The 24,133-nt window shown below is 53.7% G+C and overlaps 1 protein-coding gene across 1 annotated transcript; it reads left to right on the top strand.

Annotated features, from left to right (window-relative positions):
• Positions 1-134: 134 nt before the first annotated feature.
• IGFBP4 (insulin like growth factor binding protein 4) lies at positions 135-11,811 on the top strand. Its single transcript, XM_065911212.1, has 4 exons — positions 135-737; positions 7,570-7,727; positions 8,480-8,614; positions 10,558-11,811. Exons 1-4 carry the CDS (start codon positions 389-391, stop codon positions 10,690-10,692), a joined length of 777 nt encoding a protein of 258 aa, XP_065767284.1. The 5' UTR covers positions 135-388; the 3' UTR covers positions 10,693-11,811.
• Positions 11,812-24,133: the final 12,322 nt, after the last annotated feature.

The raw sequence follows: 24,133 nt of genomic DNA, 5'->3' as shown, positions 1-24,133 counted from the left end.
CGGCGGCGGCGACTTAGGACAGCGCCCCCTCCCCCTAACAGCCGCCTCTCCGTCTCCCTCTCCCCCGCCCCTCCCCCACCGCTGGGACGGCGCTGGGGGTGTGGCCAGGGGCCCGTATAAAGTCCGGGGGAGCCGGTCCCGGGCAGCAGCTCAGCCCCCTGCCCCCCCACCGCCCGCCGCCTGGGCCGGGCCGAGGATGCGGCGCAGCGCCTCGGCGGCCAGGCTCTCTCCCCTCCGGCCAGCTTGCTAACTTCCTCGGCTCCGTCCTTGTCCTCCAGCGGGGGCCACCGCGTGTCCCCGCGTCCTCCGGGTCGGGTCCTCCAGGCGCGCCGGGCGCTTGCCCCTGTGTGTCCCCCGCTGCCAGCCCGCGCCCCGTCCCCGTCCGGTCATGCTGTCCCTCTGCCTCGTGGCCGCGCTGCTGCTGGCCGCCGGGCCCGGGCCGAGCCTGGGCGACGAAGCCATCCACTGCCCGCCCTGCTCCGAGGAGAAGCTGGCGCGCTGCCGCCCCCCCGTGGGCTGCGAGGAGCTAGTGCGAGAGCCCGGCTGCGGCTGTTGCGCCACTTGCGCCCTGGGCAAGGGGATGCCCTGTGGGGTGTACACCCCACGCTGCGGCTCCGGCCTGCGCTGCTACCCGCCCCGGGGCGTCGAGAAGCCCCTGCACACGTTGGTGCACGGACAAGGCGTGTGCATGGAGCTGGCAGAGATCGAGGCCATCCAGGAAAGCCTGCAGCCCTCTGGTAAGGTGCCCCTGCCCTTGCATGCCCTCCCTGGGATCTTGCCCTCCCAGAAGCCCCTTTTCCCATTCGGGTTGGCTCAGAAGGCTCTTAAAAATCCGCTGTGAGTTGAGCAGAAGACAGGTACGTGGCAGGGCCCGACTGGGATGGGACAGGGTCAGCCAAGGAAACTGCTATCAAGTCCCTGGCAGCCTGTTGCCACCATCACGGAGGACTCTGTGCCATTCTTCCATCTGAAGGGTACCTGTTTGGGAAGAGAGTCCCAATGGTAGTCCTGGCTGCTGCTGTAAGGGTGGAAAGTAAGTGACCTGGTCCAGCCAGCAGCTGCAGCCTGCACTTGAGGGGCCAGATACGGGGGGGATGGGGACGGTGGCCTGGAGACTTTCTGTTCCTGAGCCAGTGACCTTCCCTCACTCTGGACTCAGCTGAAGCCCCAGGAGTCTGAGAACTCAGGGCTTGGACTTTTGACATTGAAGTGGGATGGAGCGGGACACGCAAATTAGAGAGGTTTTGGTGGTGAGGGGGCATCAGAGTGGCCCTTTCCCAAAGTCCCAGGCCGGCTCACCTAGCTTTTTGAGAGGTTTTGGGAAGACAGGGGTCTCTCTGCCAGGCCTGGGCACCTCCTCCTGCCCTGGTACACAGGCACCCTGCTCCTTGCTCCTGGCAGGTGCCCTCTGAAGTGGCAGAAGAGAAGCAAGTCTTGGTTCCCAGCCCAGAGCTGCAGAGACCTAACGGGATAGGGAGTAGGGATGGAAGGTTGGGGTGGGGGTGGGTTGGGGAGAGAGAGATCGAGATCGAGATAGAGATCGAGATCGAGATCGAGATAGAGAGAGGTTTAGAAGGCCCTCATTCTTACACTTTCTCTTTTTCTATATCTCGGTGAGACTTTCAGTTTCTTGTAATAACCTTTCTCAGTCTCTCTCCTTCTTCCTCTTATTCTTTTGTTCTTTCCTGCTGCGTCTGTCAATCTCTAGTTTCACTAACAACATTCTCAAATTCTCCTTTCATCACTATCTCCTGTCCGTTATCAGCTTCTTTCTCCTTATCTTATTCCTTTTCCTGTTTTTGTTGCTCTGCTTTGCTCACTTTCATCTCAGTCTCTTTCTGTTGCCCTTTCTCTTGTCTGTCACCCTTTCTCTCTCTGTCTCTCTCTGTTCCTGTCTTTCTCTGTTACTTTTGGAGCCTCTGCCTGCCTTTCTCTCCCTCTGCCTCTGTTTCTTGTTCCCTGTCTGACTCCGTTTTGCTCTCCCGGTGCCTCTGTCAGTGTCTGTCTCTTTTCCTGGTGCTTGAAGCTTCCATTGTTGCAGTCCGGATGCTGGGACTGCGGCCCCAAGCTTCCTGCCCTGGGTCCCAGGCCGCTCCACTTCCTCAATCCTCTGCAGCTTGTTAGCCAGAGGAGAGCAGGATGCAGGGAAAACAGGAAGGAGGTGGACCCCAGGGGTCTGGGCCTCAGGCCTCTCTGCCCTTCCTGCTCCTGGGCAGCGAGAGATAGGTCAGCAGAAAACATTCTAGAGGAGAAATGCCAGCCTGGCACCCAGCACATCTGGGAAGCCGTGGGGGGGAGGCTTGGGGTGCAAGTCGCTGATCCTTGGGTACAGATGCCAGTGCCAGTGGGGAGGAGGGGTTCTGGTACCAGACCAGACTGGGAGTGAGGGCTGAGCCCTTCGGCTCCTTGGGTACAACAGGTCCACTTTCCCTGTGCATCTTCATCCTCCACCCGCCAGCGGGTGTCTGGCCGCAGATTAGGGTGGCTGGTGGGCTCCTCCTCTCTCACTAACTTGAACCTGAGGCAGAAAAGAAGAGCCCTCAGCCCCTTCTTTCCTGGCTAGGTAGGAACAGCCCACCCCATAGTGCAGAAGACTGTTCTGCTAGGAGATTTGGGGAGGCATGGCGTGAACAGTTTGTGAGTGCCCTGTGGACATCGTACACCAGCCTCGACAGGCAGCCTTAGGTCCTCTTTAGATTATAGGGCCTGGGTCTCTCAACCCCTCTCCTCCTTCCCTCCTTGCCTTGGCCTCCATCCTTGCAGGGCAGGCAGAAAGCAGGAGAGGGAAAGAGGAGGTGAGGGGACCCTGGGGACACTAGGTCCCCACTCAGTAAACTGTGTCCTTGACCTCTGACCTCCCAGTCATCCCAAAAGTACCCCTGCCCCAGCCCAGGCCATGCCGCACCATGTGAAAGGCGCCCCCTAGGGTTGTGTGGCAGCCCTGCAGGGTGTCTGGTGAGATCTGGAGGCCAGAGCTTGGTCCCTCTGCTGGCTATCCTCCTGAGCCTTCCACTGTCAATAGGCCACTGTCCCTGTTATGTCCCAAGGCTTTGGATTTCTTGCCTAGGTTTTGGCAGAGGTATCAGATGAACTTTCCTTCCTACCTTTTCCTCTTGGGGCTAAGTTTCAGCAGGTGACTGGGGGAGGGCAGCCTCCTCCCTTGGTCTGCTGTGGTCCGGAGGCTGACTCTTTGCTCAGGGGGGCAAGTCTCCCCACATCCCTCTCCGTGGTCCCCCACCTCCACCCTCTGCCATGACCCCCTGTCCCAGCTTTTCGAGCCAGGCCAACAGAGGTGAGGGCAGAGTGGGGACACCTGCCTCAGAAATTCACGATCCTGATTCAGTGTACTGACCCTTGACTCGTGGAATCTAGGGGAGGGGATGATGGGAAGACCAGCATTTGAACTGGGGTGATCCGAAGCTGTGCCCTGGTCCCTCTGGGACAGCGTTAGGGAACATGCAGGCTGGGTTAATTTTTAGTCGACACAGCAAATATTGTCCCCCCTACTTCAATACTGGGAATCCAGTCACGTCATGGGAACAGGGCCTTCCCAGAAATTCTGTGCCTTGGGGGAGGGGGGAAGGAGGAGCATGGCTGCTTAACATTTTTTCTTCAGTTTTGGCAAAGTCAGAATTATTGGTGCTTTGGGTATCAGGAGCCTTTCCATTTAAAGACATAGGAGCCGCAGAGATAAGTTCTCTTTTCCTCCAGCCATTCTGCTTCATTTCCTCATGTGTAAAAAGGAGGGACAACAGGACCCAACTTGTAAGTTTGGGGCATCTGGCATGGAGTAAGAGCTCAATGTTGGAGCAATGAAAACTTGGTGATGAACAGGAAGCCAAATGGATTTAAGTTGAAGCTTAGCTTCTCCCATGACACTAGGGCTTTAGGGGAAAATGGGGCAAGTGAGCAAAGCTGAGGGACATGCAGAGGAGTGGAGGGGGTGGGGTGGAGGGGCCAGCTGTCCTTCTCTGACGCTTTGAGGCCAGCAGTCATGGCACAAGGGTGAGAGGGGGCCCCCACTTGAACCAGACCTCAGAGAAACGCCTGGTACCTGGTGTGGGGATCTTGGCTTCTCTAGTGAGAGTCCAGGCCTTTCTTGCAGGACAGGTGGGTGACCCTCCAGCTCATGTCTAGGTGGCTGGGCCCACCTACCTCGGAGCCTCACCCTAGGCATCTTGAGCCGGGTGTGGGCTGGAGTGGAGGAGAAATCATGGGGATGAAATTGGGCAGCAAGAAAAAGGAAATCCTCTAGCTTTGACCATGAACTTTGCAGCTACTGGTGCCAAAGCTGTGGAGCCTCTTCTTTCTCTGGGTGCCTGCCCTTCCTCTGTGGCTGGAGCAGAGACCACGTTTCCCCTGTGATGGGACGTCCTTGGCCTACTCCAGCAGGGCCGGATGAGGTGACCTGGCCTACCTGGGAAGCCCCAGCTCCCAAACAGACCTTTCAGATGTAAGGGGTCTGACCTTTGCTGGGGAAGTGAGGGGGAAGGTCTGACCCTGGCTGCTGCTCAGAGGGAAACCCACCAGGATCGTGGTTTTTCCAGAAGCACCACCTAGGTGAGCAGCACAATGTGTCTGGACCTCCTGGGTGAGCAGGGAAGTAAGTAGTAGCAAGTGTTTAGCAGGTTGTAGAGATGGGAAGATGAACTTTTTTTTTTTAAGAGACTCAAGGCTACGAACTTCGCCCTCCCAAAGCTAGTGCCTGGGGTGGATCCTGGGGTGGGGCCTCAGTCTGCCAGTGAAACAAGGCTGGACAATGAAAAGTTACAGATTAAGTGGAAAGTCAACAGCCAGGATAGTCAGTGTGCTCTGCCCAGGACAGGGTCAGGGCGCCAGGGTGCATGTGGGTGTGCACATGTGAACCAGTGTGTGTCTGGATACGTGATTGTTTGTGTGTGTTTGTGATCCTTGAGTCCCAGCCTCTGTCTGTGCTGGCAGATTGGGACATACTCTGTACCCATGCCCCTGCAAGAGGCAGTATGAAGCCACTCTCCCTGTCTGCTGGATTCTACTCTAAACGACTAAGTGTGCTGGGCGGTGGGGAACCAAGGGAGGAGAGGCCAGGCAGGCAATCTGCTCAGCTTTCCCCAGATAACCTCCCCCGTCCTGCCATGTGATGGGGGCCTGCCAACACAAAACAAGAACTATGTTCCAGGCTCATCCTATGCCCCATGCAGCCCCAGGGTTCAGTGAGCGGACCCAGTTGTCTTCCTTAATGGTACTTCTTAAGTTAGGGGATAAACATTCCAAATATCTTTTAATAATCCCCTAAGTGTCTGTGTGAACTTCGACTTATGGGAACACAATGTTGGAAAGCAGTCAGACCTCTACTGCAGATCTTTCCGCGTCCTTGAGGCCTCTGCCACTCTGACTTGCCCCACCTCCAGGACAGGGAGCTCTCTACCTGCTGAGGCAGCCCCCTGCATTAGAAAAACTCTTCCTAGGGGACCTAAAGAACATTTGGCCACTTATCAAGAGGCACAAGTATCACTGTGCACAGCTGAGCTTTCTTTTATGGTCATGAAAAGAAAGCAAACTCAAAGGAAAGACAGCGAAACGCCTCCAGGTCAACAGGGGCCATCGAGGCTCTCATGGATTGTGGCTAATGAGCCCCTGGGACTCTTCCAGCCTTTCCAGGTAGAGCGGTGGCCCCTTTATTCCCAGCTCAGCTTAGCCCCTGTGGTTCCAATATTTGGCTTCAATTTTTTTCAGTCTTCTATTTCCTTTCTTTCTCATCACCAGCTCCAGCCTAAACCCCTGCGAAGCTGTGAGTCCACCCACAAGTCTTGTGGCTTTGTGGAAGATGAGAGTGGCGTGTGTGTGGGGGAGTCACTGGCCAGCCTGGGCCTTCTTGGGCAGAAAGTTCCTTGGGAGGGTCTTCAGAGAGGAGCCTGGATCTCAGATCTTCTCTCTGGTTCCTGGCTGAGGGCTTGGGGTCTGACTTCTTATGGGCCCCTTTGCACAATCCTAGTCTTCTGAAATTGACCAGCCCCTTCTTCTGCTGCCCACACCAGCTGGGAGGTCTTTGTTGGTCTTTGTCTTCAAGTCTTCTCCTTGGTTGACCTTTGGAAACTTGTTGTCATCTTTTGGGAAAGAAGTCCCCAACAGACTGTCCTTCTTGAGATGTTACATACGCAGAAGGAAGGATTATATCTCTCTGCTTCATTTATTCCTTCCCTCTGGTTCTTTTCTTTAAGCCAGCCCTGCACCCGTGACAAAACCTTTTCCCATCCTTGGTGACTCAACTTTATAAATAACCTTTGGTATGGAATCTTGACACAGACTTCTTGGGGGTCTAGATTCCTCCTTGTCTGACTTCTCTTTATCTATGTGCTTCACCCCTCCACACCCCCAGAACTAGGAGAATAAGAAGAGAACTAACTCCCCCAACTAACTTTGGCTCAGCAGAAAAATACAATTTGACCCCAAGGCAGCTCTGGGACTGCTGCCATGCGTGGAGGAACCTGCTAACTCCTCAGGAAAAAAAAAAAAAACCCTGACGCAAACCAGATGTAACCTTCTGTCCGGCTGCCAACATCTGGAATGCTGGCAGGGGCTTTGCACTTGGGTCAGCAGCAGGCTGCCAAGCCTGAGCATTTCAGAGGTGGCTCTGATGTGCAGAGAGATCTTGAGACCTCTTCCTCCAGCTCAGCTTTGCGTTCTGGTTTTGGCTGCCAGGAGGAAGGAGCAGAGGTTACAGTTCTGGGACTTCTGGATGGGTTTTTTTTTTCTTGAGTTCAGATAGAGCCTTTAAGAGATCCCAGGGAGAGGGTGGTGGTCCAGCCCACCCCCATCTCCAGATCCCCAGTGCCCTGGCTCTGGGCAGCAGATAGGCACTTTGGATGAGATCTGAAATCTAAGGATGGGAGACTTTGGAGTGGTGGGGTGGGGGGCTGCAGGAATGTGCAGGGGTGTTCTTTTGGTCCTAGGGCCACACAGTGTCTCTCCCCCCACACACGCACACACTTTTCACATGCAAGCACACACACCCACTCCCACTTCTCCTCTCTAGCCAATGGAGAGAGCTTTTGGGCCATGTTTCTCATCACTCATGGAAACTTTGATTCTGGCCATTTGGAAGAGGGTCAGCAGAGCTGACAGCCCTGGGGATCCCCTGGCTGGCTCAGCCAGACGCTGAAAGGAACAGGAAAGGAGACAGGAAGAAAGAGCAGACGGAGAAGGGGGATGGTAGGGAGAGCTGAATGGAAGGGGGACATGAATGTGGGGCCCTCAGCCTGCCTCAGACCTCCCTGCAAGGCCCAGGGGACCCTCCTGCTGTTTGGGCGGCTGCAGCTGGTGACTCATCTGAGGACTGGACTGGGTGGAGTGAAGGAAAAATCAAGGACTCCAAGAGGAATATTCTCCCGAGAAGATCCAGGGGAGTGGGGAGGAAACTGGGGTGCTGATTTCATTTCTTCTCACCCCCAGACCCCCTGCTCTTCCCGTGGTTCTTCTAGCACCAGACTGGAGACTCCCCAAGGAGGAGAATGCAGATGGGAAGTTGGGTTGCTCTGCTGTCTTGCCCTTTATAAGCACTGACCTCTCCCACTCTTGGCCTGACTGCAGACAAGGATGAGGGTGACCATCCCAACAACAGCTTCAGCCCCTGCAGCGCCCACGACCGCAAGTGCCTGCAGAAGCACTTAGCCAAAATTCGAGACCGGAGCAGCAGTGGGGGCAAGATGAAGGTCATCGGGGTGCCCCGAGAGGAAGCCCGGCCTGTGGTGAGGACCGCTGATCAAATGTGCACGTGCATAGGCACACACCACCACCACCAGATCCAGACAGTGTCTGTTCAGCAAGCATTCTTTGGCTGCCTGCTATGTACACCTTGTGTGTGTCATCAGGACCCAGAAAAGTCCTCACTCCTGTTGAAATTCCTTTCTGGTTCAGCAGTTCTAGACATTAGGGACAGCTGAAGTTACTGTTAAATACTGAGACACTCCACACTGGTTGGTGAATAGCAGTTGCCCCAAGCCCCCTGATGTTGCTAGGCTCTTCCCCTGAATTCCTCACTCCAGAGCTTCTCAGTAACTTGAGAGTTCAAGCTGGCCATAGTAGGGAGCCTTGGGACCTTGATCCAGGGTCTGGCTAATGTCCTTTCTGATGGGTGGTTCTGATGGATCCGTGCCTGGGTCTTACAAGTTGTTAATTATATGATTTCATCCTTCCGTCTTATTTAGACATCATCCCCTTCCTGTCCTTCTCCATACATTTCCTTTCCCCACTAGATCCCTTCACGTCACACCCCTCCTTTTTAGAAGCTTTTTGGCTCGAGATCCTCTCCTCAATGTCCCTCTGTCTTGCCCGCCAGGGTGCCCTAAACCTGAGCCCCTCCTTTCATCTCACTGAAGGCCTGCTCGGCCTCCAGGTCTGATCCCTCCTTTCAGAGCCTACAGTCCTGATCTGACCCTCAGCCCTGGTCCCCCTGCCTCTTCTGCTCCTGCTAAACAGTTTTCATCTTCCCCTCCTCCAGCCCCAGGGCTCCTGCCAGAGTGAGCTGCACCGGGCGCTGGAGCGGCTGGCCGCCTCACAGAGCCGCACCCACGAAGACCTTTACATCATTCCCATCCCCAACTGCGACCGCAACGGCAACTTCCACCCCAAGCAGGTGCGTCTCCGTCTCCGTCTCCGTCGGCTCGGCCCGGCCTCAGCTCTGGGATGTCTGGGATGGCAGTCTCAGGAAGGGGGAGGCTCCCCAGCCCCAACCTCACCCCTTAGACCCTCTCCAGACCACCCTACCCCCAGACTCAGGACCTTAGTTCATTTTACCTATTCCCCCCTCAGATGAGGAGACTGAGGCCCAGGGAGGGGCAGAGGGCAGCCCAGAGTCATGGAGCAAGTTAAAGGCAGGCCAGTCATCCTGCCTCCCCATCCAGGGCTATTTCCATGGCCTCTGTAGCCACTATCTGTGAGGCAGACCTAGCACCCGTCAGCCTCTGCCTCCAAAGCCCTCCCCCTCTCCACCTCCATTCCTGTGAGTAGTTTTCCTTTGTCCCTGGATGTCTGAGGTGTCATCTGGGAATGGAGGGGCTAGGTCTTGAGGAGTTGCAGAGAAAACTCAACATGCCCCTTCCCCTGAGCTGAGCCACCCAAAGGACCTGGGGGTCAGCCAAGCTGGGGGGAAGGCAGACCTGACAGCTGGGAACAGGCACTTCGGGTAGAGCAGAGGAAGAAGAAGGCAGGAGAGGAGACGAATGCAGAAACCTCTAGGCCTCCTCACACCCTTGAAACATGGGTTCCTCTGACAAGCCCCCAGGAAGCTGGGGTGGTCAGTGAGGCGGACTTGCTCAAGCTGTGTCTCTGGCCTGTCAGAGTTGGGCTTACCTGGGATGGTGGCATATCTGGGCAGGACACTGGGTGGCCTTGTGCTGGATGAGGCCTGGATCTCCTCCAGCCCTCCTGAGCATGGATACACATGTTCCCCCACTTCATGCTCTACAAGCGAATCCACAAAGTGGACCACCATTGGGCCAGAAGAGGCCTAGCTAGGAGGGGAAAGGCTGCCCCCGAGTCTGCACACCCTAGGATGGCATGAGGAGGTTATGAGGTGGGGTGCAATGGTGGAGAACCAGAAAGATCCCCTGCCCCAAATCAGTGTCAAACCTTTCTCTAGCCTTTGTCCCAATACCAGTTTTATCCTTGTCTCAATTTTTCTTTTTCCTTTTTTTTTTGGCCAAGCCACATGGCTTGTGGGATCTTTGTTTGCTGATCTAGGATTGAATCTGGACCCCTGGCAGTGAACGTGCCGAGTCCTAACCATTGGACCACCAGGGAACTAAAATTGGTTATTAGTTATTAATCAGAGTCCATGGTTTACATTAGGGCTCATTCTTTGTGTTATACAGTTCTGTGTGTTTCCTTCCCATTTTTATTCGCTGAAAATTCTGACACTTTACCCTTTATCATCTGGCCAGTTCTGACCCTTGAGACATCCTTCACTTCAACTCTAATCCTGACTCGGAAATATACCTTTACCCCCTACCCTCCCTCCTCTCCCGTCTAAGCCCGACCCAAAGTTTAACCCAACTGCTTTATTTGTTCTCACCTCGACCTCTGTCTCTGTCCCAATTCCATTTCTGACCTGGGCTCTTGGCCTTACCCCACTCAAACTGTAGTCATAATTCCCAATTCGACCGCAACTCTTATCCTAATGCTACCCTAACTTCAATGTGGATAATCACAGTCTTAACCATAATCCTATTCTCGAAGTCTCAACACAGTCAGAACTCAAGCCAAAATACAATCAGAACCCAAGCTAAAAACTTCAAACTGGACCCTAGCCTTTGACATCCAGCTGTACCTTTCAAGTCTGTGGATCCCATCTCCTCTCCAGGGGGTCTACAGAACATCCTCAGGGCTCTGCCTTCCCAGACTCTTTGGGCCTTTCCTTCTTGGCCACCTTTGCTCCACTCCGGTGAACTCAGAGGACTCATGTCCAAGAGAGCCTCCACCCTCAGAGACCAATTGGAAACCACTGTCTGATCTGGGGGCTGGGCTGGGATCAGGGGTGGCCGCCTGGGAACCTGACCTCTCACACCCTTGTCTTGGCAGTGCCACCCAGCCCTGGATGGACAGCGCGGCAAGTGCTGGTGTGTGGACCGGAAGACGGGAGTGAAGCTTCCGGGGGGCCTGGAGCCGAAGGGGGAGCTGGACTGCCACCAGCTGGCTGACAGCTTCCGAGAGTGAGCCTGTCAGCAGGCAGGGGGCTCAGTGCCCCCTGCTGCCCCCTCCCCTGGAGGCTGCAGAGCTGACCTGGAGCCTAGGTCTGAGTCTTGGCTTTGCCTCTGGCCTAGAAGTTTCCTTCGGGCTGTGTTTGTGTGTATGTGTGTGTGCGTGTGTGCTGATGAGCATGGGTGTGCGCTTGGGGTGAGCCGAAGCCTAGGGGTGTCCTCTATGGGCTTAGATAACCCAAGAGAGCCCTGGTATGTTTCCAAATTGATCCTGGATTCATTCATCCATTCAGCCCTTCAGCCATCTATAAACACTTGTTGACCACATACTACATGCCAGCTCTAGTTTGCAGCCCTGGGGACTCATCTTGACTCCCTCTGATGTAGATAGGTGGGGCCACCTCCTGCAAGGTGAGCCCAAGTCTGTGGGAGAAGAGAAGTCCCAGTTCCATAATCAGGGGAGGAAAGTAGACATGTAGCTTGACCATTGTCCCTTCCCTCAGTCTAGTCAGAACGTGGAGTCCCAGTTCCATAATCAGGGGAGGAAAGTAGACATGTAGCTTGACCATTGTCCCTCCCCTCAGTCTAGTCAGGAGGTCTGGTCCCTACCATAGGGAAGGTGAGGGGTAGCAGGAGACCGACTGAGACCCAGTCCCAAAACTGAAACCTGCCAGGCCCCCATTTACTCCTCCCCAGGTCCTTCCAGGGGGAAGGACCTGCAGGGGCAAGCCCACCTTGGCTTGATGCCTGGCAACTGAGACCCTGCTCTGGGGAAGGGAAGAGGTCAGAGGAAGCCCTGCAGAGGGCTGGGGAGGTGGGGCCCACCTCTGAGCAATCAGAGTAGGAGGAAAGAATGTGTGTGCCTGATGGAGAAAGGGATCGCCTTGCTGGGAGGTGAGGGACTTGTCTGGGGTCCTCCTTCCTCCTCCGTTTGTGGTCACAGACAGGAAGTCACAGGATGACGGTATCCTTCAGTGGCTCACTGTCTGGGGCTCTGCCTTCCTCCCCACATCTCCTTCCCTGGATTTTCCTCCCCTATATTTCACTACCCCTGGGCATTGTCTGGCTCAACTGGATGGGCAGAGACTTAGGAACCTACCAGTTGGCCATGATGTCTTGTCTTTTTTTTTTTTTTTTTAACAAAACAGAACAAAACCAAAAAAACCCTAGACAATGGTGTTTGGTTGATTTATTTACAACTACGAGACAGGGAATTACTAGGGATGGGAGAGCTGTCTTAGATGGTAAAAGGACTGCAAAGGGTCAGCCAGTTCACCCTCCTCTTCCCTGCAGCCTCTTCCTGGGAGGCCGCTCTGTCCCCAAAGTCTGTGCTGTCTGTGTATAGGCTCCTGGTGGGTCAGTAATGGCTTCGTAAGGGAGGGAGCGAGCAGGGACAGTCTTGCTGGGCCAAAGCTATTTCTGAGATCAGCTGGTGAGTGAAGCGGGGGCATTTTCTAGGGCATCGGGCAGATTGGGTTTGTGTCTGGATTTGATTTATCAATTTAGTGGGGGGGGAGGGACTGCCCTGAAGCTGGGGAAAGGGGATAAGCTCTCCAATTCATTCCACAGCTCTAACCGCCTGGATTCTTGACTGGGGGCTGCACTGAGGTTTGATTCTGCGGGTTTGGGAGTGCGGTTGGTTATCTTTAATCTCACTGTCCTGGGCTCACCGGCCTGTGGGCTCTCAGTGCCAGGCCTAGAATGTGTGTCCACGTGGTACCATTGGATTCCTGGTTATCTCCCAGTGCTTCTCACCCCTCACTTCTGTGGCATGTGTGTGTGTGTGTACATGTATTTGATCTCTTGAGGTGCTCCCAGGCTTCTCGATTTCACTGGCCCCGATGCACTGGCACCTGTGCTGTCTGAATTCTGAGGCTGGGGCTGCGATGCTCATCTCTCTGGCTCTGCCTCAGTGGCGGCATCCCACAGCCACCTAGTTTTCCCGAGGCACCACAGGCTGCTGCCTGCAGCAGGAGATAAAGAACAAAGCAACGCTCCTTCAGCCAGGGGGCTGCTCTTCATAGAGCCCCCTACTTCTGGGGCCGAGGCCAAGGCATACAGGGGGAGGAGGCGAGTGGGGGCTGATGGCGAAGTTTTAGGTCCCTAAGCCAAATGGAGGGAGAGTATCTCTTTCCCTAAGGCATTTCTTTAAATTCCCCCTTGTCTCCAATCCCTCTTCCCAGTGCTCTACCCTTGTGTCCTTGGAGTGGGAGGTAAGAGGTCCTTTTCCTTTCATGGGCCTCCCAGAAAAGTGCTGGGTCTGCTTGGGAGGTGGCTGCACGTGTGGCCTGGGATGTACCTTTGTGATATAAGTGTATTTATAATGTGTGTGTGTGTGTGTGCGTGCATGTGTGTGCATATGGCAAAGTGATACCCGAAGTGTGAGTGACAGTGTAGGCTTTTACAGGGTAAGTGTATCCAGGCACCGTGCATATAGACGTGGTGCACACTTGTGTGGTGTGTCTCTGCAGGCTCTGTGAGTCTCAGTATGAATGTGTGTGATGCCAAGAGACAGAGTGAAATTCACAGTGTATGTGTGTACTTCCCTCCCCCACTCATTAGTTGTCATCAATGCAGGGCTTGTGGTGGGGTGGGGGTGGGGGCCGCTGTCTAGCTCCAGAGAACAGAGGATGTGTACTTTGGGAGCAGGAATCCCACAGCTCACAGATTGCCCACTCCCACCCCTGGTTCCTGCCCCCACGATCTGGGAGCCAAGTGCTAGTTGTCAAAAGAGAAGGAAATAAAAGCAACTGCATGTCAGTGTGAGCACCCTCTGCCACTACCAGGCCAGAGGAAGTGAACTGCCCTGGGCAGTGTCACACTGGGGAGAACCAGGCTCCAGAGAGGAACTGCTGGTCTGTTTGTACCCAAGCCCTCCCACCGTGACCTGCAAATCCCCCTGAATGCTCAGTCAGTCTAGTCGCCACAGGAGCATCAACATCCTGGCAGAAGTGGGAAGGGAGGGGGTGCTGAGGACCACAGTGGGGCCACCATACCTAGAATAACTTCATAGTCTTGAGTTCTCTGTCCTGCCTCCCAAAGAAATGTCATTCCCGGCACTGTGGTCTGGAGCAGAGGGGTGGAGGACCTGCGAGCCCATTGATGCCGATTGGTATCAGGCATTTGGTTTCCATTTCCTAGCTCCTTGGGCTTCCCTGGTGGCACAGACAGTAAAGAATCTGCCCACGATGCCAGAGACCTGGGTTTGATCCCAGGGTGGGGAAGATCCCCTGGAGAAGGGCATGGCAACGCACTCCAGTGTTCTTGCCTGGAGAATTCCATGTACAGAGGAGCTTGGCAGGCTCCTGGCAGTCAATGGGGTCTCTAAGAGGCATGACTGAGTGACTTTCACTTCACTCCTGGCTCCTTAGTGGAAATTAAGACCCGACATCTGGCTGTAGGTTGGGGGCTGGGTTTTCCATTGCCAGGAAGACAAGGTGGGAGTAGAGAACAACAACAACAACAAAAATGGAAAAGTGGGTTGACTCCAGTATTGGATTCAGGTGGGGGAAATCTCTGGAAAGCTGGCCAAGACTCCTGGCCCCTTCTCTTATCAGGGTTCTGAGGTTCCAGACATGGCCATTCCTTCAACTCCTTCCAGGAAAACGCTGCTTGTCCCAACCCCTCTGCTCTCTGGGTCAGATTCCACCTTCAAGTTACTCCAGGAATGTTATGAGGCATGCAGGACTTGGGGCTCCAGCTCAGGGCCCCCCCCTTCCTGGGTGGCGGCGGGTGGGGGCGGTGGTTACGGCTGTGTGGCAAATGACCCTGAAACATTCCTGGCCAGAGAAACTCCCTCTGCATTCCAGACCCCTATGGCAATATGACCTCCGACCTCCCTCGGAAGAGAAAGTCAAGATGGTGTGGTTGGATGGAGCTGGGAGGCAGGCTGGCGGCTGGGATACTGCGTTGTTCTAGGGAAGGGCGGAGGAAAGGGGGTGCTTTGTGAGTTGGGGGAGAGGGTCAATGGGAAGAAAGCATGTTCAAGGCGGGGAGGGAACAATGAGTGGAGAAGGGGCGATGGAGCAGACTTCGAGGCACACGGGCATACGAGCGCGCGCGCGCACACACACACACACACACACACAAACACACACACACACACACACACCCTCATGCATGGGGAAGCAGCCATCACACCAGCCACCGTGGTGTCTAATTAGATGCTTACTGTGGAGTAACCTGTCCCCCTTTTGTCTGAGGTCTCAGAGGCTGGGGAGGCTTGAGGTCAGGGAGTAGAAGTGGGGGTGTTGTAGATAATTAGAAACATACTCTAATAGAGTGAGCAGGCGCCACCAGGACCACCTCTCCCCTCACCATCCCCCTCCCTTCTCCAGGCCCCCAACCTCCTTCTCCATGACCTGGACTGCTCCAGCGAGGCAAGGGGAGGGGCCGGTGGAGCCATGGAGTGGAAACCCAGTGGGATTGGCTTCCTGGACCCTTACACAGTCTCCAAAGTGCAAACAACATATTTTCGCCATGCAGTGGTATTTAATTACACATAAAAACAGAGCCATTAAACTGAAATTAAACCCTTGTTGGAATCACTTAATTCAGGGCATGACAAATTGCTTTCAGTGGAGGCAGCGGTGAAGTCCCCTCAGGGAGAGATGGAGATTAGCAGCTTCCATGGCTGGCTGGGTCCCCTCATTGTCTTGGCCCCCTTGCTGGCTCTAAATTTTGAAATTGGGGTCAGAACTGTCTAAAGACCACCCAAGCCAAGGGGGAAACCTCTCGGTTTGTTCAGGATGACAGTAATGGAGGCTGGGGAATCAGTATCACTGTCCAAGCCAGTTTCAGATAGCTTGGTCCATTTTGTTGATGGGGAAGTTGAGGCCCAGGTGCCAGGGTCATCCAGAGCCATTATGAGAACTCTGGCACCAAGCCATGACCAGGGAGGCTGCTTTATTCTTTCATCCTGGTCCTGGAGACAAAGGTTGGAGCTGGGTGGTTGAGGGTCCAGAAACAGCGCAGGCCCTGGATGGGGAGGACAGATTTCTCCAGAACTGAGCTCCTACCTGGTCCAAGCCTAGAGACAGCAGGAAAGGAAAAAATGGGATTCTGGGACTTGGGCTGCTGAGGCAGGCTTGACTCTATGGAGGGTAGCCTGGTACTCAGACTCTGGCTCAGACAGACTTGGTCACTGATCCACCTGGTGAGATTGGGCAGGTAAGACATTCAATTGCTGTGAGCCTCAGTTTTCCCATCTGTCAAATGGGGATGGTGATTCCTATCTATAGAGTTCCTGTGAGGACCAGTGGGCAGAATGCCTGAATAGGGCTTAGAGCCCAGTCCAGTTAGTGGTTCTATTGGCTTTCCTTCTCAGGACCTCTGGTCTCCATTTGTAATAAGATCCAGCTGGGACCTGGTGGTTTCTAGGGCTCCCTTGCCCGGTGTTTGCAACCCTTTCTCCTCCCTCCAAACCCCTTCTTGCAGTTTCCTTTCTCTCCTCTGTGATCTGGTCACCTAATTATGGGTAGAGGTTTGGGATGTATTGGTTAGACTACTGGGTAGGAAAAGGCAGGCCCAGGAACCTTCCTGGTGATCCAGTGGTTAAGAATCTGCCTTCCAATGCAGGGGACACGACTTTGATCCCTGGTTGGGGACCTAAGATCCCACAGGCTGCGTGCGGCTACTACTGATCCTGATTGCCACAACGAAGACCCGGTGCAGTCAAACAATTAATTTTTTAAAAAGTATTTTAAAAAGACAAAAGGCAGGCCCAGGCCCCCTAATCCCCGCCTCACCTAGTCTTCCAGTGGCTGTGTGTGAGGCCCCTCTGGGAGGTGAGGTGGGATTGCATTTGGTGGGGGGTGCCGGGGTGCACAGTTGTGAGGCTGTGGTCTGCCTCCCCTGTGTGCTCTCGACAATCTGGGAACCGACTTGCCTGATTGGAACCAGATGGGTCTGCTATGGCCGGAGGCCTGTCCCAGCAGTCCACTCACTCAGTGTCCTTCCCCAGGAGGGAGAGGGGGCATGGGCGAAGGGGACAGGGAGGTGAGCCGGGTCCTTCTCACTGGGGCTGGGAGACAGGCCTTTCCTTCTCTCTCCTCTCTAGGCTAGTGGCCTGGAACTTTTCTGTTACCCACAGGGGATAGTGGTGGGGTGGTGGCCTGCTGAGGATGAATCTCTCACTGAGGCTTAGGGGGTCAGTTCTAGAACTTATGAAGCTCGTCCTCCATCCCCACCCCCAAAGCTCGGCTCAGCTGCAGGTGGCCAAATAGGGGACAACTATGTCTGTCCCCTGACTCCTGGAGTGGCCCCAAGGTCATTCCCCTCACCTTTGGCCTCCTTGGCCTTGATAGACAGTGAGGTTCCTGCTTTGGGGGGTGGGAGGGGGAAGGGCTGGGGCCCAGGGTTCCCGTCATTGCAGGCCTGGCAGCTACCCTACCCGGCTGCAGATGGCTCCCCCGCCAGCCTGGCGGCCAGCACAAATACTTTACAGCTGTACCTCTGTGGACTTACCCTGAGAGCTTGGAGACAGAGGCAGGGAGCTGGGGACACAGAGCTGCAGTGGGTGGGGGACAGGCCAAGAGAGCAGTCCAGCAAACCCAGGGTGCTAAGAGTGTGAGGACAAGGAAACTTGAGATCCAGGAAAAGCTTCCCTGACGTGCAGGGCTTGGAATGGAAGCTTCCCGAGGGAAGATCGAGTTTCGGGTTGTGAGTGCTGCCGTCTGGAAGGTCCAGGGCTCAGGGTCCCTGTCTTCCTTCTGAGTCCTGGTCTTTGAGCAGAGCCAGAAGCTTCTAAGTTGAAGCAGCAGGGAGGGGAGCCCGTCCTCGTCCCCACCCAGGGGAAATTGGACCAGACTGCTCAGGAAACAAATTCAATTTTCCAGCATCATGGAAGGTTAGTCGGACAATAGAGGTTTTTTCTCCCCCCAAAAAAATAAGAAAAAAAAAAGTCCAATTGCTTTTGGCTGAACTGTTTCCCAACTTCATTTCTCAGCCTCAGTTCAAGGCTTCTCATTCAAAGTGACATGTGACTGTTCGGTGACCCTGGCCTGATCGCCGGCCTTGTGAGGGGTCAGGCTGGGCCAGCCTGGAACTCCTGCCCCCAGGGTCTGTGACCACCCCCACTTATAAAAGCCCTGGGCGGGCCCAGTCCTAAGGGAGGGCCTGTGGTAAAAGCAAAAAGCTTCTCCCAAAGAGATTTTGAATTTAGGGCTGAGTCCTAAATCCCAGGCAACAGGCCCAGACGGGTTTAGGGTTTATATTAAAATGTAAACGGACCTGAAAAGTTTCGGAAAGTTTTCTTTTTGAGGGGTGGGGTGGGGTGGAGGAAGTTGCCTTTAAAATGCAAACAGACCTTGTAAACCCCTGCTTGGGAAATTTCTTGGGGCTGGAATGAGGGGAGCTGGCCTTGCAGGCTGGGGAAGGGCCAGCCTCCAGTTGTGTTCGCTGGTGATGGTGGCCTTGTACAGGACCCTGGGTACTGGCAGAGGAAGGGAGGTCAGCACAACCTAAAGCAGAGGGAAGGCCTGCTAGGAGCTGGGAGAGACCAGAGGTTCCCAAGAGGTAGATCTGGAAGTTCTAGGATGGGAGGTAGGGGGTGGTGAAGACCACACAGGAAGCTTCAGGGAGAGCTGGGCAGTATCTCCTGGCTGGAGAAGGGTGGGCTTGGGGGTATGGGTTGTGGGAGAAGAGCGGTACATGTGGAGGTGTGGGTAGGGTGGGGAGGTGTGTGGCTGGGAGTGGAGAGGTGTGAATATGTGTGTGGGTGGGAGGAGAGGGGTATGGGTGGGGGATGGGTGTGGGTAAGGAGTGAGGGGTACAAGGGGGCGTGTGGGTGAAGGGAGAGGGGGATGTGTGGGGATGTGGGTGAGAGGAGAGGGGATGGCTCCAGCCTGACGGCTGAGAAAGGCCCTTCCCAAGAAGACCAGAGCTGGGAGCGGGCTTCCAGCTCTTCTCCAGTTCACCCATTGCACAGATGGGAAACCAAGGCCTAGATGGGTCTATGACTTGCTCGCCTGAAGGCCTAAATGAACTGGTACCTGACAGATTAGAACTCAGGGCAGTGTTCTTTTCACACCATCTTCCAGTGGGGGCAGGCAAGACTTCAGGCTCCAGAAAGGGGAAGGGCTGTCAATAGGGAGGAAGGAAGGAGGTCCTGGTGGAAGATTCTGGAAGGAAGATTACAGGGAAATATGTCACCTTTCAGGCCGGAAGAGGGACAGGTGACTTTTGTAGCATCCTGAGCAGCGTGGGTCAGGGACTGGGGTGGAATGGGGAGAAGAGGGGTTTGGCAGGGACCTGGTGTAGGTGGAGGCAAGGGATTGGACTTGACCGCTGGCTCAATAAACTCCAGATGTCATCATTCTCATCATCACTGCGGGTTTGGGTCAAAATTGCTTGGGCTTAAATCACATTCTGCCATTTATTATATTGCTGGTTTAGTCACTCAGTTGCGTCTGATTCTTGAGACCCCATGTGGTGTAGCCTGCCAAGCTCCTCTGTCTCTGGGGATTTTCCAGGCAAGAATCCTGGAGTGGGTTGCCATTTCCTTCTCCAGTGGACCCTCCCAACTCAGGAATTGAACCTAGGTCTCCTGCATTGCAGGCAGATTCTTTATCAACTGAGCTATGAGGGAAGCCCTCGTAGGAGGGAATTTATTACATTGGACCCTTGGAGATGGACTTTATCTACTAATCCACAGTTCTGTATCCATCAAGAGGGTCCATTATGGTACTCATAAGTGTTACTGTCAAGACTAAATGAGATGATGCATGGCAAAGCTTCTAACAAATATTGCAGGCTTGATGTATGCCAGGCACTATTTTAGGTACTGGGGATCATGGTGAACAAGTGAGTCTCTTTCTTCTTGGACCTCCTGTTCCAGCAGCCTGTTCCTTAGAACATATTAGGTGCTCAACAAGAGGCTGATAAGGGTGTAAGCCTCCTCATAAAGGACATTGGTACTTCACAGGCTGCAAAGTGTATTTATGTCCAGTGTGTCTCTAATTTTGTGAGTGGGGTATTTTGTTGTTCAGCCTCTAAGTTGTGCCTAACTCTTTGCAATCCCATAGACTGTAGCACGCCAGGCTCCCCTGTCCTTCACTGTCTCCTGGAGTTTGCTCAAATTCATGTCCATTGAATCGGTGATGCCATCCAACCATCTCATCCTCAGTCGCCCTCGTCTCCTCCTGCCCTCAATCTGTCCCAGCATCCAGGTCTTTTCCAATGAGTCAGCTCTTTGCATTGGCCAAAGTATTGGAACTTCAACTTCAGCCTCAGTCCTTACAATGAATATTCAGGATTGACTTCCTTTCAGATTGACTGGCTTAATCTCCTTGCAGTCCAAAGGACTTGCAAGTGTCTTCTCCAGTACCACCATTCAAAAGTAACAGTTTTTTGGTGTTCAGCCTTCTTTATGGTCCAACACCTCACACCTCTCTGGAAAAACCATAGCTTTGACTATACAGATGGACGTTTGTGGGCAAAGTGATGTCTCTGCTTTTTAATACACTGTCTAAATTTGTCATGGCTTTCCTTCCAAAGTGCAAGCGTCTTTTAATTTCATGGCTGTAGTCACTGTCCACAGTGATTTTGGAGTCCAAGAAGATAAAATCTATCATTGTTTCCCTCCCCGCCTCCCCTTCTATTTGCCATGCAGTGATGGGACTGGATGCCATGATCTTAGGTTTTTGAATGTTGAGTTTTAAACCAGCTTTTCCTCTCTTCTCTTTCATCCCCATCAAGAAACTCTCTAGTTCCTTTTCACTTTCTGCCGTTAGAGTGTTATCATCTGCACATCTGAGGTTGTTGATATTTCTCCTGGCAATCTTGAGGGGGATATTACAATTGAGGAAACCAAGGATCGATGCCCAGAGAAGTGACTTGCCCTAAATCATGCAGCTAATTAGTGGCAGAAGGGACCTACCACCCAGATCTGCTTGACCACCAGGCTTCTATTTCTTGATGCAGAAGAGAGAAGTTGTGTGTGTGCATTTATGCACAGGTAGGAGTGGGGTGAACTAGGAAAAGGATACGTCCAATCTTGGTATTCACGGGTCATCCATTCTGAATGCTGTGGAGGAGGAGACCTCTCTCCTGGGGCATATGCAGGCCTCCACCAACATCCTAGTCAACCTGGGGTCCCCTATTTCTGCATGGCTCCTGTAGGCACTCAGCACGGTATTTGGTGATTCAGTGAATGAATGAGTGCGTGTCATTCGCCCTTTCCCTCCCCCTCCTCTTTCTCTCTTTCTGCTTCCCTCCTCCTGGCGGTCTCCCTGCATCCTCGGCCTGCTCCAAGCCAAGCTCAACTTGCTCCCTGGCAAGACTCGACTGTGGAGAGGTGAAGGCTGAGACGCCTTCCAGGAAAACGGAGTTACAAAAATGAGCCCCTGGCTGGCTCCAGGGTCACAGACTCAGGAAGAAGAGGGTCTGCTTTGCTGGGGCTCAGAGCCCCAGTCTGGCCAGGACTAGGGGATTATGCAGGACTAGGGGAACACGGCTGGGGCAGGGACCTGTATGGACGGGTGCTATGGATTAAATTATGTCCCCACAGTTGAAGCCCTGACACCAATGTGACTGTATTTGGAGACAGGACTCTTAGGAGGTAACTGAGGAAATTAACTGAGGCCAAAGGGTGGGCTCCTAATATGATAGGATTGGTAGTCTTATAAGAAGAAGAAAATCCACTAAGTCTGCATGTGCACACAGCAGGAAGGTGGCTGTCTGCAAGCCAAGAAGAGAGCCCTCACCAGAACCCGACCATGCTGGAACGCTGATCTCACACCTCCAGGCTGCTGAACTGTGTGAGAATAAATGTCTTTTGTTCAAACCACCCCGTCTACGTTATTTTCTTATGATAGTCTGAGCAGACTAACACCGCAGGGAAGCCCTCCCCTTCCACCTCAGTCCTGCTCTTTCTCACATGGTCCTTTCAAGCTCAGAGAGAACCCAGGCCCCAGGCCCAGATCAAGTAGGCGCCTGTCCCAGCCTGTCTCAGGCATGACAGCCCCCTTCCCTTTCCTGGCCTGAACTCCAAGTCTTCACAGCTTCCTCTTCCCAACACACTCCTGCCCAACCCTCAGATCCTTTTTCCTTTTCCTACAAATCTGGTCAGTTACTCCCTGGCTGAAAAGTCTCTGATGTCTTCTCATTACCAACAGGGGGAAGTCCAAGCAGGTTGCCATGTGCAATTGTGCATCATGCAACTTGCACAACTGTACAGTGGTCCTGAGTTGAAACTCATTCATTCGTTCAAGAAGTATTCATTCCTTCGTATTTTCATCTTAGCACCCAAGGCTCTTAATGATCTGGGTCCTGTCCTGCCTTTTTCCTTTGCTTCCTCTCTCACCTACTACCTTGGGTACTGTATATTTTAGCCACATTAAACATGGTACTTCTTATACCTATGTGCTTCATGCAAAATTCATCCATCTGCTTGTCTGAGAGTGCACAGTAAATGGAGTGGGCACAAGTTTGGAATCTTGTTTCTCTGCCATTTACAGGTACCTGGGTGTTTGTGGGCAAGTTAACCTTCCGAGCCTCAGTTTTCTAATCTGTAAGATGGGATTAAACATATATAATGTTCTTCACATTGCACTTAGCACATAGACCACCACCCCCCGCAGCAAAAGTTGGGTTTCCCCCCTTCTTTGCTGTTAAGCTACTTATCCTTGAAGACCTAACTCAACTGTTACCACCTTGGTAACACTGCCCTCATTCTCCCCAGGGGGAAAGTTTATCTTTCCTATTTGTACCCTTCCTGCCAGCCTTGTGTGACACTTACAACCTCCATTATAACAGTATTATATTTATCTGTTTTCCTGGATCACATGAGCAAAGCATACAGCCAGGAGACATTGCTGCATGAATTCAAGGTACTGACTTCTAGGCTGCGGGCCTTTAGCAACCCCCACCCCCACCCCAAGCCTTGCTCTGGTTCTAAGCTCTCAGCCTATTGGATGGCATGAGAGTTAAGGACAGGGGTAGGAGGTGGCAGATAGTGGGGTGGGAGTAGGGTGGTTGAGGATGAAGATAAAAGAGCAGAAGTGAGCTGCTTGAGCCTCCGGGGGGGAGATGAGTATGGGGGAGGTAGCTGGTCAGATGAGATAGGGCTGAGGGTGTTTCAGCCCTCTGGGGAGTTTGCTCAGTAGTCAGAGTGGAGGCACGGGTCAGGGTACTTGGGAATCTGGGTTTTGAGTAAAGGTCAGTGGCACAGGGCGTGGGGCTGCCATCCTCCCTTCCCATCAACTCCAGCGGCAGCTGGGCTTTGCTGTGGGTCCAGCCATGTGGGACAGAGGGGAGTGGGGAATAAATGGGACAAAAGTAAGCGGAAGGCTTTTCTGTAAAGGGGGTGGGTGGAGAAGGTATTGAAATGGAGCGGGACCCTGGGGCCTTCCCAGGACAGGCCTTCTTCCCTAATCTCTGCTTTAACCCCTCTCTGAAGTACCTAGATAACAGTATTTGATGTACACTTCCTAAGTTTACAGATGTGGGAGCCCCCCCACCAGACGGAAGACGTTAACTACTTGATGACTATAAGCACATAGTCCCAGACCTCCTGGAGCCTAAAGACTGATAAAGTTAACCTTTGTGACATCACCCTGTTCCCTCACCATCAGCCAATCAGAGACTTGTACATGAACTGATTACATACCCCGATCCCCCTGCCTCATCCAGCTTTCAAAAATGCTTTGCCGAGACCCTTCAGGGCACTCTAAGCTTTTTAAGGCATGAGGCACCCATCTCCTTGCACGGCCCTGCAGTAAATCCCTTCTTTGCTCCAAACTTTAATGTTTCAATTTGTTTGGCCTCACTGGGCGTCTGGCACAGGAACCTCTGCTGACAGTATGATGAGGAGAAAGGTGAGGATGGAGAGAGACACTGGGAGGAGTCAGTGAGGAGGGATGGTGTGTGTGTGTAGAGAGAACAAGGAGAAAGTGATGGGGTGGGATGGAACATTGAGAAATATGACACTGGGGGAGGCTTAAGACCCAGGACTGCAAGGCCTGGAACCTGCTGCAGAGGAAACGCCTGGATATCCTCCCATGGGTATAAAGATCCCTCCCTTCCCAACTCCTGCCTTGGTGGTTGTCCTTCCTCCCTTCCGCTCTTGCTGGGCTGGCGGCTCTGCCCATCAGCAAAAGTCAAGTGCTCTATTAAATCTTCCTGGAGGAAAGATAAGCTACATAAATGAAGTAGAGGTCGTTACCTCCCGTGGACTCAGTCCGTGGCCAGGGAGGGGGCTGAGAGGAGGCCCTTCTGGAACCGCAGCTGGGCAGTGGGAGGGGCGGCAGGGGCTCCTCAATGGTGGGTGGTTCAAATGGATTGGGAGGTCTCTTCACTTCCTCCAGACAGCCTTTGCCATGGGTCACATGGCCTGAGCAGAACCAGCAGCTCGCCCCTTCCCAAGGCTCTGCAGGAAAGGGGTGCCCTTGCAGCCCCTCTTGCACCACTTGTGATGGCCTGCCCGTCTTGAATCCCTAGCTGCAGCAGGCCTGGAGAGG

Source organism: Muntiacus reevesi, chromosome 18 (assembly GCF_963930625.1).
Source record: "Muntiacus reevesi chromosome 18, mMunRee1.1, whole genome shotgun sequence".
Lineage (NCBI taxonomy): Eukaryota > Metazoa > Chordata > Mammalia > Artiodactyla > Cervidae > Muntiacus > Muntiacus reevesi.
The sequence above is the reverse complement of the archived record's forward strand: the minus strand, read 5'-3'. Positions and strand labels throughout refer to the sequence as shown.